This window comes from Mya arenaria, chromosome 5 (genome assembly GCF_026914265.1).
Source record: "Mya arenaria isolate MELC-2E11 chromosome 5, ASM2691426v1".
In the NCBI taxonomy this organism is placed as follows: Eukaryota; Metazoa; Mollusca; class Bivalvia; order Myida; family Myidae; genus Mya; species Mya arenaria.
Window position 1 is genome coordinate 9,278,733 of NC_069126.1, and position 20,338 is coordinate 9,299,070.

Here is a 20,338-nt window from a genome sequence, read left to right on the forward strand (position 1 = left end):
CAAAAGCTATTGAAGTTTTATTGTTTGTTTTATTTGAGTTTAAGAAAAACACTTTTTATAACTCTTTGTTCAAACAATTCAATATCTTTGTGTAACAGTTCCTTCCCAAGTTGATCGTTATACTATAAACAAGTATATGGATTTCATAATGTTGATACAATGGGTTGCTCTTCTTGCCGTTTGCATCTATGTGAGAGGTAAGCTTAATATTATTTGTAACAATCAGCAATACAACTGTATTTTATATATAAAGAACAGTAATCAAAAACATTTATTTCATGGTTATTTGGAGTAACAATTAAGACAGTTTTGACCGTTACCTAAACTACAACGAGCCAACTGTCTCATTACGTGATCAAAAGTTTACTTTAACAAGAAAGTAAATATATGTTATTTTAGCTGATTAACATATCATTTGAACAATGTGTTAAAAACATTAATTATTGCATAAAATGTGTGTTTTTGGTTCGTTATCGAGGTGCGTTAAAACGTAAAAACCCTGGCGTTATCAGTAGAAAACGTGCATTATTCAGTAAATTCACGTCCCGTTAATGAGCGGCTTTTTGTTTTACATATGCACTATCAGGGCCCGCATCATAACAATGGCAGCTGAGCGACCTGGTTTCTGACCGAAAGTGGGTCAACGATGCCAACTTTTGCACAAAAACAAATTTCACCATATATAGCTGTTTACAAATATCAACAAATTAAATAAACCGCATTTAACTTACATATTTTCTTCCGAGTTGTCTTTTCCCGGCAAGCTGATGTGTGTTTACTAGATAGTACTTTCTGCAGTTGTTTTGACTATATGTTTGCTTTAAAAGCACTAAATTAAGCCTAAAACGATCAACTCCTCCGAACATTAGTTATTTCTGTCGATTTTATTCAGAACAAACGACTAATATGGACATGATTGCATTACGTCGTATGCAATGAACAAAGAAATTTCAAATATTTTTTTCTCTGATGTTGAAGATGCTGTATATGTTATCAAGAACATGTTTATATTTTTTCAGGCTTAAATTAGTTCTCAAAAGAAATAAATGTTATAGTAGAAATATATCGGTAATTAATCGATTACCCAATAGGTATTGTGTGTAAATAATCCAAGTAATCCAAGTAATCTTATTCCAGTCAATTTAAAAAAAAAAACAACACACTTTCCAAACGAACGAACACTGCAAAAAATGGCGTCGAAACAAAAATGCAACTGCCGAGTTATTTTGCGGTCCTATATGAACTTAATGTTAAACTTTTTCAATGACATCTGGTATGGAGATTATTTTGAACTAACTGTTTTTGCATTTTCGTGACATTTAACAGCTTTTTTAAACACAAACGTTTCCCACGGTGTGTATTCTATGCAATAATAGCTACGCACTCGGGCTGTAAACCATTTTCGGACCCTTGCAGATGGTAACGACCTCAAAAAGGTGTATTAACCCTATAAAAACGATATCATTACATATACATTTCCTTCTATTAGTTATTTCAGGTAGCCCGTATTACGTTTCGGAACAGAAAACAAATTGGGGATATAGTAATTGCACCTTAGCTATTCCAAATCTGAATTACACTCAGTCTGGTATATTTGCCGAAACAGAGCATGAAACGAATTTGACAATGCCGGAAGAGGGTTTATGGATTGGTTTGTTTCAAGCGCAGCTCAGTTTTGCATACGTCGGTAAGATGATTTGTTTTAGTTTTTGAAACAGTTTTGCATTCATCAACACATTGACTTTTTAACAGAATATGGCAAGTTATTGATTTGAAGTGTGATTTGTTACTAGTCGTAAATTGTATGTTTTCTTGAAAGACGGATGCCTGTTGACATGCTTTATATGAGTTATAAAATATGTATAAGCGTACATAAAATTGCCCCTTTCTAGTCATTAGATTGTCCAGGACCTCTCAAGATAATTAAAACTTGTATTTTTCAATAATCACGCTTCATTTCAACCAGATTGTATATGCAATACTTTAATGTTTTGGTCTTAGACACAAAATAAACACAACATTGTTTTACTTTCATATTCCAATTTAGGTTGCAATGAGATGAATAGTAACGGTGCTGTTATCGTTCATAATATAAGTGAGTGCAGATGGAAGAGTGGCTGCAATACGTTTGCAATTAGAAAAGCAGACAATAAGGTTTGGATGTATTTCATTCTTAACTCCTGTTTTGAGTCTAGCTTACAATTGCTTGTAGCACATGTTCTTCTAATGTTAAATCTAACATTGATAATAACAATAATTTTAATGCGATGACAAATGGAGTTTAATCAGTGAAATAACAACAGTGATATTTGATATATTCACTGCAAACTAAGGAAAAAAATAATTTCCTTTATGAACTACTTTTAAAAAGGATTGTTGCCACATCCCATGATCAGTATTTATATGAACAACTATACAAACACGTCTAGTAGTCGAACGTTTAAAAATAAATACCGTTTAATGGCACAGGGTAATCGCCAATGAGCACAAAAAACATTCACAAACAGAAAAAGAGAAAAACAACACAAAACTCCACAAACAACACACTACATATATTCTATATATATAACTAGGAGTGATTATCAAGGATTGTAATGTATCACCTTGGAACGGTCAGTAAAATGTAAACTACCACATCGCGTTTGAACTAGCATATGTTGTCAAAAATAATAATTTGATATTAAAATGGTTTCATATGTTTGAATAAAGACATTTCTGGAAATAAACGTAACATGCCGTTTCTAAGAAAATGGTTATCCTGTTTTTCAAAAGTTTTCCTGAACTTGCTGAATGTTCGAGCATTTGCTTCAAATCAAATTACAAAAGGAAACGTGCTTGAACCTAATTTCGATGTTTATTCAGCAAGTTCAGGAAAACAAACTAAGCTCTTTATATGGAAAACTACCCGTCTTCAAGCGAATCAGAATGATCTTTTATAGTGAGGGTTAAATGAAACCATAAAACAAACCCTAAATTTTGTTTTAAATCCAATGGCAAATCACATTTGCTTTGCTTACACGATGGTCGTGTATTCATGCCCTATTCAATTTACCAATAATTCCGTGCATTAACTGTTATTACTTGGAACATAAATGCACCGATAAAAGTTCATTGAATAATGCTAATAAAATGTTTGCACTAAAAAAGGAGTAAATAATAAATTATGAAGAAACAACACTTGGAAAACAAGTTCTCCTTGAGCCAGTGTAGAAATAACGTCGACTACGTCTTCAGCGGTCAAAACTTTGCGTGAGGGACGTCTCACAGGTAGCAGCGTAGCAAACACTGAAGCATTAATTCATATATCAATAAGACTTAAAAATTAAGCAAAAAAGAAACAGATTTTTTTTTATTTCTGTATAAGCTCGTTTTTTATTTAACGTTTGAGCTTTGCCATTCGTAAGAATATGTTTTTCTATGACACAGAATACGATTTTTCACTGAAATCAATAAATATTTTATATAAACGTTGTCCTACAGTAAGAATTATATTAATACCCACGACAAGCACTTTAGTGAATGTAAGTTTGACGTAAACAAACTACATAACGTCAAAAAAAATTGTAACTGAAAATGTGTGGTGCACATAGTGCGATGTGTTTTTAATATCATTGGTACTTTTAAGGTAATTCAGATTTTATATTTATCCAAAGTGATATTCATCGATTTAATAAAACTATTATACATCTACCAGGAAATTGATTGCAAGTGTTTTGATAATGCTGTTGTTGCCAAGGAAACGAAATGCACCTCAATCTGTAGCATAACGTTAACAGAAGGATACAAATGCGGTCGACAGGGCCACAGATATTTTTCTGTTTACACAGTTGAAAATGGTATTGAATTAAAGTTTGAATATATGTAATGTTAGAGTTAATCAAGTGTGTGTTTCCTCGACGTTTACTTTGTATTAATCATTCGGTACTTGTGTTGAATTTAGTTCATAACTTCATGACACTTAAACCAGGATATTATATTTCAAATGTTCAAAATACTTTTAGATACCATATGTTCTGATAACTGTTACAAAGATGCTTGGAAATGCCTTAGATGTATGCCCTTCATTTGGATGAAGTGTTCTTATCGGCAGTCACGGAAAATAGGCATAATCTGCAGTACCAACCCATTCACAGGTAAAACGCTTTCCAAAATAGTAACTAAAACAGATTTAAAACAATTATAACATATGCATTGTAATTGTTATCATATCTAAGTAGATTTTACTAAACAACGAAATTTGTAAAATCATTTTAACATGCACATAAATATACCAACGTTATCACTGAGAGAGGGATTATTTACAACTTGATCAAATGCATATGTAGTATTTTATGATTCAGGTGAGCAAACACCACTCTTCAAATGACAGAGACATGTTAGAACTGAAACTTCTAATAATGACTTAACATTGTTACACGAATTGCACAATTTAAAAGCTCCATGTCTACAACCTCTTTAAAGCGTAAGATAGTACCCTTAAATTAATGTTAAATAAGATATAAATATACCAGAGAGAGTAACTTTAAATGTTGAATGGGGTATATAAACGTGTGAGTGTACCCTTAAATGATGAATGACAAATATATATAAACTTGAGAGTTTACCTTTTAATGTTAAATATATTTATATATATATATGTATACATAGGATGGAATATTTCAATATAACGTGTATATATAAATTAAACCAAGATATCAACGGAACAGTTCAAGCCATTTCGGAAACAGCGAGTAATTATTCAGAGGCAGGAGAAAAATGTTTCGCTGCAGGGATGTTCCCAGCCACTTATGGCCACATTAATTCTTCAGTCATAACAATAAACACATCATACTGGACAGGCATTTTCAGAATGAACTCATTACTTCGAGTTAACGGTATGTAATTGCCTTATAAACAAGGTTTTAGAAAACAATAAATTACATTTTGTTTTACTGTAATACCATTTCTCACCCAAACGGGTCTATGACTTGGATAGTTTTGCAATTTAGAAGCATTAAAATCCGTTTATCCAACATTTTGAGTATTGTAGACATTTATATGATATCATGGTTAAGTTCCACTTACTTGGTAGAACTTAATAATGGATAAATAGAATATGAATTCGAGAGGAGTAGGATCAAACATATGATCCTACTCCTCTCGAATTCATATTCTATTTATACCAATTTGGAGAGTGTTTACTTTGATTTCGTTTATACATTAAAACCTATATCAGAACGATAACCAAGTAAGTGGAACTTAATCATAATATCAGTAGTGTGCGATAAAATAAAACGATGTTGTTAGGGTTTCTTTGTATATTTAGAAGACAGTATAGTGTTCAGATGAGATTGTTAACTCTGTTGCTCTGTGTGTTCTACTTTATTTATTAAGGGAATACAATATCTTATAGGTTTATAAATATGTTCAGATATGTTTTGATATGTTTTCGTTGTGTAAGCATTATAATGAATATGTAATGAATTGTCTTGTATTCTTCTCTGACATTTGGAAAACTAACTTCCCCCATACCTACAACTTAACAATCGGTTAAAGGTTAATTTGGCATAGACTTTCGTGGTTTCCACAATAGTTTTATCACATCCAAAAAATTATTCAATCTATCACAAGTACCAATCGAAATATAATACACTAAGTTATATCAAACTACAGGACTGCAAATTTAATTACTGTATTAAACGGTTACAGAAACCTTTTCCACTTACAAACCCAAACAGCACGCGTATGTCACACAGGATGGAACGAGGCTTGAAGTTCAGTTTGACGACAAAGGCACTTTAAGACGAAAGAGTCTTTGTGAGACACGTATGTTATATTAAATTTTGTATTCAAAGTTAATAATATTTTAATTAATTTGAATCCATAACTACAAATTCAATAAGCTTCTACAGTCTTGCTTCTACCAATATGATCAACGGACGAGTTTTGATTTAAAAAACATAATTGGTGATGGTGTCTGACCGAAACGACCGCAACAATTACATTTGGTCAATATCATTACAATGCCGACTTATTTAGTTTAGTTAAACAAACATAAACATTAACAATTACAGTATCATATTTTTAATTCCATGCTTTTTAATGGTTTATAGGATTGAATCAGTGGCATTGAACTGATAACTCACTCTTTAAAAGCAGTTAAAATATTTTGGTATCGCTCACTGTTTTGTAACTCTGACCTGTGTGGCTAGTTGTTCTGGATAATAACAAAGTCATGGCACACAAATGTACATAAGCCGATATTCTAAAAGCATAAAGCTGATATTCATAACACTAATATTTTTTTCTGAAAATGCTTTCAATCAGCGATTGAACGAAATAAGACGCTTTGAACATTGATATGTGCTCCTTTGCAAATGCCTGACACAGTTTTTGTTATAACGTTAAAATAAAGCATAGAAGTAAACGTTTTGGTGCTGAAAGATGTAACTTTGGTCTTACTTTCAGAGGATCCACAGAATGAGTCAAACCATTATTCCAACTAGTGTTGCTCTTATTTTGACCAGTTATATATTTTTATGCTAGTGACTAATATTTATATGAAAAACTACAGAAACAACCTCAGAAGCCGGAACTTTAAACATAAACCCCGTTTAATGGCACAGAGTAAACGCCAAAGACATAGAACATCACAAACCAGAATCATGAAACAACAGCACAACACTCCACAAAAAAACACAGTACATATATACTATATAAAAAAACAAGTTGTGTTTATCAAGGATTATAAGGTACCGCCTTGGAACAATCCCGACTAAAGTAAAAACGTAAATGGTAAATTTTATCAAAGTATACATTAACCTAAGAAAACTTAATAATACAACAAAAAAATATAATAAACTTATAGGTAAGCCCCAAGTACTTCTATGATTAGTAGTCCCCCCAAAAAAACCATACAGTTTTGTCTCCAAGTTTAAAATATACACATAATCAGGTTATTAAGGACAAAATTATTTTAAATTATAATTTAATTTTCAGCGAATTTTGCGGGAAAAGCAACAACTGCAACAGAAGGCCGTTCCACATCCACATCGAACATTTTAGAAACAACTGAGGATACCAGGTCAAAAATACAAGGTGGCATTCAGATACACGTGCAACTACACATGAAGCTGAGAGAGATTGAATCAGCCTATTGTCATGATATAGTGTTGATTTATTGCTAAAGCAGAATAAGCCTAATAACACAAAAATAGTTTTATTCGTACTTATTATTGATGGCATGGATTTTTTGAAGTTATAATTTTGAAATATGGGCTTTCATAACTTCACGATATCTTAATTAAGATGGGGTTTTTTAGTGATGTACGAGTATTCGAAAATAATTGTTTTGTAGCAACGTCTTAGCCTTTATCGTTTGAATGCAGTGTCCGTTTCATCATTTTGTTTCAGTTGATCAACGAGTCCCTATTGCGGAGATTTCTGCTAGCGTTTCAGCTGTTGTCGTTCTGGGGATATTAATCGTCAGTTTCGTTATACTGAGTAAAAGGTTGAGACAGCGATCATTTATCTTGTTCATACTGTTTTGGACACGATTGTGACGAAAGCTAATAATCTTTAAGAATCTCTCTCAAGGTTTTAGTAGCAAAACCAATATTGGTATAAGCGGCAATGAGAAAGTACACCTGGAGTGAATCGAACCCAAAACCTCTCGGATAAGAGGCAGACACATATACCACTAGACCATGTTCAACCTCCTGATTTAATTTAACATTATAATTTTAATAATAGTTCTATCGAAATCGCATCAGTGTCAACGTACTATAATCTTGTATAATTTCTTTGTTGTCCGCGTATGGTATTTGATAATTTTTCAGGTTTTTAATGATACCTGCTTGCATTTTAAAACTTAAGGTTATGACAGCTATGTATTGAAAACATTTGACTGATAAATGTTTATTTCTTAATAATTTTGAATTGGTTTTAAACAATTGGAGTAATTAGGACATAACTTAATTGTTGCAGGGGAAGGCTACGTTGTTTAAGTGAGAGAAAAACAACTATGACAAACAAAGAATCACCAATGCAGTACATAGATACGAAGTACACTGAGCCAGAAACACGTGACATCCCGAAGGCTTATCCAAATCAAGGATATTCCATGACTGAAGAATTGCCCATTTCAACTAAAAACAATACTCCAGGAAAACCACAAATGAAGGACTACAGCGTCGATGTTAACAAGGTGGCTAATACTGAAAACAATCCACACGATATTCATCATATTGCTCATATACACAACAGTCTCAGCCAGGAACCGGAAGAATATGACCATCTTAACCACTCAGGAACCTCAGACGACATAACTTCTCATCTAATTAACGACTATGATTGCACGACCGCCGCAATAGGTGAAAACCAGGACGACACATATAACCATTTAAATGAACGTCCTCAGCAGAACCAGATTACGGAGAATTTATACGGAGTACAGAACGAAAATGAAACTTCAGACATATACAACCATTTGAATGAACGTCCTAAACAGAGACAGAGTACGGAGAATGTATACGGAGTACAAAACAAAAGCGAAACTGACGAGGTATATAACCAACTGAATGAACGACCTGAACGGAAAAACCTGATGCAAAACATCTTTGGACTACAAGATAAAAAAAACATCGAAAATGAATATGATATTACAGTTTAAACACCAAACACCAACAAATATACATATATAAATATAAAGTATAGACGTAATATATATCTACTACTTTGTATAAGCAGCTCTATAGTGCATAATTGTGTAACATTCTTGAATGTTAACCACGATAAACACACCTAGTTTTTATAAAGTATTTATGCACTGTGTTATTTGTGGACTTTTGTGCTGTTGTTCCATGTTTCTTGTTTGTTTGTTTTTTTGTTGTTGTTTTTGTTTTTATGTTCTTTGGCGTTTACCCTTTGCCATTAAACAGGGTTTATGTTTTGACTTTTTGCTACTGGGCTTAAAGAAATATAACCAATATATATAGAGAGAGAGAACAACAGTGTGTATTTCATTAGTGTAATTCTTATTAATTGTATTCAATACAATTAAAAGTGAATAATAAATAAGGCCAACACCTCATCAAACTAAATGATACTTTGGTAGATTGATTGAATGATTGATATTTCATTAGAAATTTTACAACGCACTTTCCTGCTTTATTATTAAATGATCAATGCATCTGTGTAAAAATGTGGCTGTGATCAAAGCAACCTTGAGTGCTAGTTTTGTATGCATGCTTCGCATATTTTAAGTGCATTTCGAAGTATTGTTTCGCCCTTAATAGATTTGTTTGACCGATGCTATTCATGGAAAGTAATTATTAGTGCGATATTGATAACACTCCCTAGTACCGATTTTGTCAAGAATGTATGCAGCAGCAATAAGGTTAGTTAAAGTTAAAATTACAATATCAAGATCTAAACCTCGCTAAAGTATATCAAGTATGACACACATTATCCGTGATCTTATCCTGGCCAGAGTGTATGACGTATAGACCACAAGGTTCGCGATGTTATCCTCGCCAGAATGTATCAAGTATGAACCACAAGGTCCGTGATCTTATCCTCGCCAGAGTGTATCAAGTATAGACCACAAGGTCCGTGATCCTATCCTCGCCAGAATGTATCAAGTATGGCCCACAATGTCTGTGTTCTTATTCTGGCCAAAATGTATCAAGTATGGACTACAAGGTCTGTGATCTTATCCTGGCCAGTGTGTATCAAGTATAGACCACAAGGTCCACGATCTTATCCTTGGCAGAATGTATCAAGTATGGTCCACAAGGTCAGCGATCTTATCCTCGCAAGAATGTATCAAGTATGGACCCCTAAGGTCCGTGATCTTATCCTCGCCAGAATGTATCAAGTATGGACCACAAGGTCCGTGATCTTATCCTCGCCAGAATGTATCAAGTATGGACCACAAGCTCAGCGATCTTATCCTCGCCAGAATGTATCAAGTATGGACCACAAGGTCCGTGATCTTATCCTCGCCAGAATGTATCAAGTATGGACCACTAGGTCCGTGATCTTATCCTCGCCAGAATGTATCAAGTATGGACCACAAGGTCTGCAATCTTATCCTCGCCAGTATGTATCAAGTATGGACCACACTGTCAGCGATCTTATTCTTTGCCAGAATGTATCAAGTATGGACCACGAAGTCCGCGATCTTATCCTCGCCAGTGTGTATCTAGCATGGCCCCTAAAGTCCGTGTTTTATCATGCCAGATAGTATCAAGTATGGCTCCTAATGTCCGTGATATTATGCTTGCTGGAATGTATTAAGTATGGACAATAAAGTCCGTGATCTAATCGTGGCCTGAGTGTATCAAGTATAGACCGCAAGGTATGTGATCTTATCATTGTCAGAATGTATGAAGCATTGGCCGCAAATTCGCAATCTTATCCTCGCCAGAATGTATCAAGTATGGATCACAAGGTCGACGATCTTATCATTGTCATAATGTATGAAGCATTGGCCGCAAAATTCGCAATCTTATTCTCGCCAGAATGTATCAAGTTTGGATCACAAGGTCAACGAACTTATTATCGTCAGAATGTTTTAAGTATGGATCACAAGGTCAGCGATCTTATCCTCGCCAGAACGTATCAAGTATGGATCACAAGGTCGACTATCTTATCTCGTCAGAATGTATTGATTATGGATCACAAGGTCCGTGATCTTATCCTCGCCAGAATGTATCAAGTATGGATCACAATGTCGACGATCTTATCCTCGCCAGAATGTATCAAGCATTGGCCGCAAAATTCGCGATTTTATCCTCGCCAGAATGTATCAAGTATGGATCACAAGGCAACAATCTTATCCTCATCAGAATGTATTGGGTATGGATCACAAGGTCAGCGATCTTATTCTCGCCAGAACGTATCAAGTATGGATCACAAGGTCGACTATCTTATCTCGTCAGAATGTATTAAGTATGGACCACAATGTCCGTGATCAAATCCTCGGCAGAATGTATTGAGTATGGATCACAAGGTCGGTGATCTTATCCTCGCCAGAATGTACCAAGAATATATCACAAGGTCGAAGATCTAATCCTCGTCAGAATGTATTGAGTATTGGCCATAAGGTCCGTGATCTTATCCTCGCCAAAATGTATCAAGTATTGGCTACAAGGTCCGTGATCCTATCCTCGCCAGAATGTATCAAGTATGGACCACAAGGTCCATGGTCGTATCCTGGCCAGAATGTATAAAGAATATACCACAAGGTCCGTGATCTTATCCTCGCCAGAATATATCAAGTATGGACCACAAGGTCCGTGATCTTATCCTCGCCAGAATGTATCAAGTATGGACCACACTGTCAGCGATCTTATTCTCGACGGAATGTATCAAGTATAGACCACAAAGTCCGCGACCTTGTCTTCGCAAGTGTGTATCTAGCATGGCCCCTAAAGTCCGTGTTTTATCATGCCAGATAGTATCAAGTATGGCTCCTAAGGTACGTGATAGTATGCTCGCATGAATGTATCAAGTATGGACAACAATGTCCGTGATCTTATCCTGGCCAGTGTGTATCAAATATTGGCCACAATATCCGCAATCTTATTCGTGCCAGAATGTATCAAGTATGGATCACAAGGTCAGTGATCTTATCATTGTCAGAATGTATGAAGCATTGGCCGCAATATTCGCGATCTTATCCTCACCAGAATGTAGTAAGTATTGGCCACAAAATCTGCGTTCTTACACTCGCCAGAATGTTTAAAGTATGGACCACAATGTCCGTGATCAAATCCTCGGCAGAATGTATTGAGTATGGACCACAAGGTCCGTGATCTTATCCTCGCAAGAATGTATCAAGAATGGATCACAAGGTCGACGATCTTATCCTCGTCAGAATGTATTGAGTATTGGCCATAAGGTCCGTGATTTTACCTCGCCAGAATGTATCAAGAATGACCCACAAGGTCCGTGTTTTTATCCTCGCAAGTGTGTATCAAGTATGGACCAGAAGGTCCGTAATTTCATCCTCGCCAGAACGTATCAAGTATGGCACACAAGGTCCGCGATTTTATCCTCGCCAGAATGTATCAAGTATGGCCCACAAGGTATGTGATTATATTCTCACGAGAATGTAACAAGCAGGCCCACAAGGTCCGTGATTTTATCCTGGCCAGTGTGTGTCAAGTATGGACCACAAGGTCAGCGATCTTATCCTCGCCAGAATGTATCAAGTATGGACCCCTAAGGTCCGTGATCTTATCCTCGCCAGAATGTATCAAGTATGGACCACAAGGTCCGTGATCTTATTCTGGCCAGAATGTATCAAGTATGGACCCCAAGGTCCGTGATCTTATCCTGGCCAGAATGTATCAAGTATGGACCACAAGGTCCGTGGTTTTTACCAAATTGATATAATGCGGTACATTTCGACAGGTGAAACATTCATAGAAGTCGTTGAAACTTAGGCCTCACCAAATTGATAACTTGCGAGCTAGCGAAATAATAATAAAAATATTTGTTTTGCATTTAGCAAAAAATAGGAGCGAGCGAAGAGCGAACAAATATATATAGTCATTTAATTCACTTTTGCCCACATTTTATTCCATTACTAATAAACAATGATATTGTATAACAATGATAACATTCAGTGAAAGAATGATAACACTTAAAGATAATTCTATACAAATATCAGTTTTGAGATCAAACAAATGCTATTTAAGATCAAGAAAATGTATTTCTTTAAAATATTTAATAAATGAGAGAACTCAAAAATACAGTTTTCCAGTTTTTAAACCTTTTTGAATTTTTTTTTCAAAATACCCTATGCATGGCTAAGTTAAAGCCTGGTCACAAGCGCCTATGGTCACAGCCACCTGCCTGCCAAATGGCATATCCAAATCTATTAAGTAGGTTTTCCACTTTTCCTTAGGAAAACTTGGTCAAAAATAATTATCTATTAAAATACATTGTCAAATCTCATGCCATGGAAATGACTAAACAAGGTGACTTAAAAAATAACTCACAAAATAAATATAAGCATTTGCAATCAAATATAAACTACAGCTATCACTCTTGCAATAACTACACGATTGGCCTTGGTAGCCATCTAAGTTCTGGAAGAGAATTTACAAAAATCCTACACCCTATTGTAAACCATTTCAGCACCAAATATGTCACAGAAAATTCCAGCCAGCGCCAGATTGATTTTAGACTTTCTCAGAATTTAACGCCTATCTTTTTTAAACTTGCAGATTTTCCTTATTTTTTTTAAATATCTTGTTCAAATTTAGAAAAGTATTAGTCATACAAAAGACACTTTTACTTTTTTTGTACTGCAAAAATACTGACTGTGTCATTTTTTTCATATAGCAAAAAAATATTTCAAGAAAATACAAGAATATGTAATATTTTTCAAAGACAAAAACCAATCAGCATAAATATTTAACACTTGAATGATTTCCAAGTATAGATTAAATATACACATGAACATCTAAATAATCTACAAACATTTATTCGCAACACAAAGTGTGATTAATACCTTTTTCCAATCACACAGTCTGACACCTTTTTTTATCCTTTTTGACTAATATTTACAAAATATACACAATCCGGCTTGTTTGATGTTTTTTTTTTGTGAATGGTAAAACTCATTGGATTGCATGAGGCACATAGGAATGTCAGTCAGATTAATTTTTAGTGTCATCCTTCTGTCCACGAACATTGACTCATCGGCGACCAAGGCCTCCACCACGAGCACGCCCTCGATGCCTCATCGGGACAGGAAAATCATGATCCGCTGCATCGGAGGAATCTCAAATTTTAATAAGCAATATTATACATAAATGTTCATTGTAGTATAATGTAGTAAGCATTACTGAAACAGTTTGATGATAACACAAGAAAAGTGATGCTCGTTTCTTGGCCAAACTTCATTTTTCTATTACTGTACATAAATCATTAAATGTATATTTTTGAAGGCAAAAATAATACAAAAAAATACATCATATTTGCTAACAACAAAGAAGTTAAAATACACACCTGAAGTTTTTACCTGGACAGGTGTAGTAGGTATAGATGACCGATTGGAAACTGTCTTTTTAAGGTAACGGTCATCCAAATTAACGTCAAACATGTCCGAACCAAATTCAAACGTTGAATAATCACTGTCATTCACAATGAAATTCAGCACTTCTTGCCCAGTATATATACGTTTACTTTAAGCGGAAGCCAAATTAAACAATCTCATTTGTCCAAAATTTAATCAAACTTTAAATGGTGGTAGAATTGTCATTTGTTCACGTAATATTTAAGAATTCAAGTTGCCAATTTAGTCTCGATCATCTAGACGCTTGTATCCGGGTCTATATCGTTCATTGACTCTAATTAGAGCGGCTGCATGATTGAACTGGCAGGTGCTTTGATAATTGTTACGATCGAATAACACGGTTATAAGGGAAAAGGCTTCATTCTACTAATCAAATTAGCGCTCGTAAAAAAATAACAATTTTTTTAGATGGTGTGGGCGCAAGTGATAAAAAAATATATATTTTTTTTTTTTGCTTTTTGAAGAAATAGGTGTGGGAAATCCGATGAACAAGTTATTAATTTGGTGTGGCCTTACCATAATTTATTATTTTATGTGCGTGTCTAAGCATTTTGTTTAAACACGCAAACAATGTGTGTACAATCCAAACAATGAAAGGTGTCACTAATCGCTCTATCCGGATATAAACATTATACATTTGTATAGATGTAAGATCTTTAAGATGATACATTTTATCACGTTTCATGTTAAGATGCAACAGTCGAAACAATCATACAATCTAAACGATTTTGCAGTTTAAATGTGTAGGAATAATAGTTTGCTTTAGTTGTATAATCTTGTGTGTATATGAAACCAGTATCAAATAGTCATACTTATAAAACTGCAACAGATGCTAATAAGGAACAATGTGATACAGCAGTGATAGCCTTAGTATATATTTTTTATGTTGTATTAACGTGGAAGTAAATCGTCTTTGTTTGTAACGAGTGAGCCATTTTGAATACGAGGGCAAATTATCACACAACTGCCCGGCTACGCCGTGTATTAACCTCTCTAATACACATGTTTTTTTTTCTTATGTTGTAAAGTTTAAAGTTTAAAGTTTACCTGCAATCCAGTTGTGCATTCTTATTTCCTTCTGGCTGGACTACGATGAGTACACTCACTCACAAATTAAATTTAGTTTTTTCAGTAAGCAAACAGGCAAATAGTAATTTGTTGTCATTTCATATTCCCTTCAATTTAAATCGATCACCTTGGAAACTGGAAAATTGTGAGCTTTTTCCGAAAATTCCACAACACGTCTATCCGAATTTTTCTGTACGAATCACTGACATCTATTTTTTCATGTCCTGAAACTGGAAAATTGTGAGCTTTTTCCGAAAATTCCACAACACGTCTATCCGAATTTTTCTGTACGAATCACTGACATCAATTTTTTCATGTCCTGAAACTGGAAAATTGTGAGCTTTTTCCGAAAATTCCACAACACGTCTATCCGAATTTTTCTGTACGAATCACTGACATCAATTTTTTCATGTCCTGAATGTCTCAATTAAATTCAATAAACATGAACTCTTAGCAAGTAGAACGACTGTTTGTACTTAAATAAACCAATACCTCGTATAATTGATGTCAACATATATATACGGTTGCTGTTTTTCAAGTAAATTCAATGTTACAGCTTCCTGTCCTTTTTGTATTTTGAATGTCAACGCAGAATAAAAAACGTTGCCTTAACAGTCCACACTTGTTATGAAAACTGGCAAATATTTCTAAACAGCGCTCTCGTTTGCCTCCCTTTAGGAGCTATATAATAAATATGTTCAAGCAGATCAATAAATTTTGATTATTCAGTTAAAACGAAAATTCACAGTCGCCAAAATTGACTTTAAGGCGAACATTGAATTCACGTGCGAACGTTGTACGGGCCGCAAAATGATAATCGATATCGGCCCGGGCCGCAAAACTGATAATCGCTGAGTCATGCAAATAATCACGGAATCCCTGTTCAAATGTATTACTATACATAGTAACATATGTATTCATGTGAAATAATTGGTGTGCATGTAGCAAAATCGTACACATAACTATTTGCAATTTCGGCCGCTTGGCGTTCTACTCGGTATTGATCATGACATGTCAGGTTTCGGGGTAAGGTGACAAACTGAGTTTTAGCTTCTGTTCTACTTTATTCTAGCACACCAGATAGGCATTTCCGGTGAATTCAGCCGTGCTGGAATAATAATATCTGTCATGTGTTCCCGTTCAGGATTGAAAAATCAGACCCGAGGGCACCTGCGTTGCCTGGTAATGAGGCTTGCCGAGTTACCGGCTACGCAGCGTGCCCGAGGGTCGGTTTTTTTTATCCGGAACGGATACACATGATAGATATTTTTCTAGCATACCTTAATTATTTTGTGTGTGAAGAAACTGCATAAAAAAGCTCATTTTTGTACATTTCACCAAAAAGCGCGTGCGATGACGTTTACTGACGTCATGACGCGCAGTGATTTGTATTCACTCCATACGTAAATAAGTTCCTTCGATATCACGTCTTTTAAGGGTCATTTTGTTTTGTTATGAAGATATATTTTTGCAAAGATAATGTTTATGGAACTCACCTATTGAAATCTCATAATTATGGTTACATAAAGTATTTAATAAAATAAATAAAAAGTATTACGTCACAGCGCATGACTCATCTGGCATGGGGGGGGGGTGCCAGATGGAATTTTCCAGCACGGCTGACGTCACCGGAAATGCCTATCCGGTGTGCTAGAAAATTCCATCTGGCATCCCCCCATGCCAGATGAGTCACGCGCTGTGACGTAATAATTTCAATTTCTTTTATAATACACGTTATGTAATCATAATTAAGAAATTTAAATAGATGAGTTCCATTAACATTAACCTTACAAAAATAAACTTTAACACATAATATTTTAAAATTAGAATAAGCATGCGATGTATTTCAATGTTAATAATGTTTCTTGAAAACCAAACAGGGGCCTTAACCATTTATATTTATCACTACATGTTGTATTTAAAGGAAGTAGCTGTAGAAATACTGTTTTGTATATACTATGGTTACCACAAGGGGAGCAATTACACTTGTAGTTTGATTACGGAACACTGTTTCAAAATATTTTTTCACTGTTTCAAAACAATGAAGTATCAAATTTAGTTCACTAATGAAAAACGACAAACCACCAGAAAGCATTAAATGAATGAAGATCTTACATCGAAACAAACAATTTACTATGCTATATATGCTCTTCTCATGCAGCACCCAACTAATGCATCTACATATGTAAATACAAATGTATAACCTTACCAGTATTGCTTTTATACATATTGTATGTTAAATCTTGATGTATACATTCACTCATGTTGTTATGTATAGTGTTTCATTCTAAATTGCATTATTCCAATTTGCACTTGATATATTCCTCCATGTACGAGCGCTTCACCATGAGAAGGTTTTCAGTATCAGCCACCAAAGTCTCATTCATGTACAAATGTTAATACAGCGTAAGAGGTTTTTAAATACATGGTTAATATGTTAATTTATCTTTGTTCAGCAATAGTGTTGCAGTTCCGTTTGCATTTTTTCTCATTTACGTTGCCTCGATGAAGAAGCTGTTCAGCACATGTAAGGCATTCCTTTTTGCTTACCAACATCGTAGAAATATTCAATAATGCTACAATAAATGATGATTTTGTATTGTTCCTTTCTTTTTTCTTGCTTTTAATAACCAATATTTCACTTATCAATGAATAAAGATTTATCTATCAATCCTTTAACCCGATCTATCTATCATCAAAGATAAACAATGATCAGATCTGTTTTGAAAATACTTGTGCGATTGATACTTTACGTTACATATTAGATGTTCATAAATAACAGTCAAAAGTGATGATAATTTAAATCAAATTCAAAATTATTTCAAACATTTCAAACTTTCGGCTATTTTGCAGTAATAATCTTATTACGGCAAATTACACAAATGCAGAATTGACTACTCATTGTTAAATAGCCTATTTCTTTTTGTTAGCACAAAGCAGTGAATCAAAGCAATCCATCTCAGGCCATTAGTTTCATTCCGTCTTGAAAGGTTTTGAAGTTTGTTATTCTTCTTCTTTTGTTCACATCTTCACCGCATTGTTTATTCTCCTGCATCTGATATCGTTATTTTTTCGAATACACAGTGGTTATGCTCAACCAATTTATTTTTTCTTATAAAATGTTAACTTTGTTTCTAACGTTGTTTAAAGTTAAGTTCCCAAGTGGAAGTTTCCTCCCATATATGGTGTTTTGGGTCGTGAAGCATTAGAAATCAGTTTAATATCGTATGGAAATAGGTCAAATGCTTATAAAATAAATAGGAAAGTTATATAGTGGTCTGTAACCTACATACTTTCGTTGACACTTTTTCCAGACTGTTTATTAAACTGTACCAAAATGTTCATTTTCATAAAGTCTAAAGAATGATTAAACATGTGTAAAATATGACTCAATCTTTCGATATGCCTTACAAATAATTTTATATTATTGGCATGTTTGTATTTCTTCCCAAACGTGACAAATTACCTTAAAGCACATTTTTACAGAGTCCTCTAATAAAACCACTTCACAGCATGTGATTGTTTACGCAAATTGTTATAACTTTTCTTCTTTTTTTTCTCATTTATTTTGAACATAGATAATATAATAACTGAATGATAATCTCAAACACATTATAAATCAAAAACATATCTATACTGGTTAGCGACCCCTTTTCGTCCGGAAATGGAGGTTTTTCCTATGTTACTTTTGACACAAGATAGCTATTACGATAAAACTTTACACTCAGATAGGTCGGCCCTTCCGACAAAAACTGTGTAATTTGTTTTTAAAAATAGCTAGGGATTCCGAATATTCACACGTGCAAAGTACCCCTATAATTTCGCTAAAATAAGCACCATACTGTACCAATTATTCGCCCACCCCATAAATTCGCTGTTCATACGATGTTTTCGTATATTTCTCACTAAACTATATCTTTAAACATTTTTATTTTATTTGACAAGTCTAGCGACCGTTTAAAACGACAATTGATCAATAAATACAATATGTTAATTATTACATGCTGTTTATGTATGTTTAAAATGATACAGCACCTACTCGGTAAGCCACCTCTTTGCAGAAATTGTAAAAGCTACCGGGATTCCTTCTTAAAACATGACCTACACTATGTATGGTTATTTATAGACTTCCGAAGAGGGACAACGCATGTCCGTACAAGAATGTAATCATTAATTCAAATTTGAGTTGCATCCCTTAGACGAAAATTCAGCGATTACTTCACCGTTTTCAAGTTTTACCATTTGCTTTTTCTAAAATTGAACGTAAAATACACATTTATGGTATTTGTATAATTTAACACCGGTTTTTTACTTTATAATGACAAATCAATAATGTCGTCTGATAGTGCAAGGTATAATGAAAATAAAAAAAATCCTTACAGGGCCTCATGCAAATGAGCGCGCCAGTGATGACGTAATCCCCGCATTCAACTTACAAGGTCAGAAGTGTAAACAATGTTTATTTGGGTCAAATTCCACATACTACTTACATTTGAACGCAAAAAACAGCTGATATCTGTCAAAAATGATGCCGCAATGAAAAGCCATACTGATTTGTGTAAAATATTTCGTTTTGACTGCTTTTAACTGGGTGGGCGAAAAAGTGGTACGGGCGAATAATAGGTCGCTAACCAGTATTGTTTCATATTTTTAGAATATCAAAAACTAATCACGCACGCGCAAAAAACAAAACACACACACGCACGCGCACGCACACACGCACTTTTCTTAAATTGGCATATATTTCATAGCATTTGTGCTATCTGACGAGTCAACAATCATACGCGCATATCTCTTCATTTACAATATATAATACCACGAGAAATTATTCATACTGAGTTGCGCCTCTGGGGACCTACAGTCTTCGGATTCATCTGAATAACGTCATTATATTGTGTACTCCAAAAACGTTATTAATTTATAAGAAGTACCAACGAAAAGAAACTCAAATATGATCATTTCAGTGTTGTGAATTATCATTTATTATATGGATGTAATGTTAACCCGCGTACTTTAAAACGTCCTTATTGTTCAGAATTTTCTTCCGAATCAAAGTTGTCCGGCTTCTGAACTAAAGCGTTTGTTGAAACTATCAGTCGAATTCTGATAGTGCCTCCGACTGCTGGCCTCAATATCACGAAGTTGCTTCAATTATTTCTCAATATTAGTCTTGACAATGAGGAAGTTACAGTGTCTTGA

At 34.4% G+C, this 20,338-nt stretch overlaps 1 protein-coding gene across 3 annotated transcripts; it reads left to right on the forward strand.

Annotated features, from left to right (window-relative positions):
* LOC128234734 (uncharacterized) lies at positions 1 to 9,006 on the forward strand. Of its 3 annotated transcripts, none has more exons than XM_052949189.1 (10): positions 1 to 197; positions 1,490 to 1,687; positions 2,048 to 2,154; positions 3,695 to 3,836; positions 4,002 to 4,133; positions 4,692 to 4,874; positions 5,689 to 5,805; positions 6,979 to 7,077; positions 7,393 to 7,489; positions 7,966 to 9,003. In XM_052949189.1, exons 1-10 carry the CDS (start codon positions 137 to 139, stop codon positions 8,648 to 8,650), a joined length of 1,821 nt encoding a protein of 606 aa, XP_052805149.1. In that variant the 5' UTR covers positions 1 to 136; the 3' UTR covers positions 8,651 to 9,003. The 3 variants fall into 3 exon arrangements, with proteins under 3 accessions (XP_052805149.1, XP_052805150.1, XP_052805151.1); XM_052949190.1 differs by having other exon boundaries at positions 3,737 to 3,836; XM_052949191.1 differs by lacking the exon at positions 4,692 to 4,874 and having other exon boundaries at positions 7,966 to 9,006.
* The last annotated feature ends 11,332 nt before the right edge of the window (positions 9,007 to 20,338 follow it).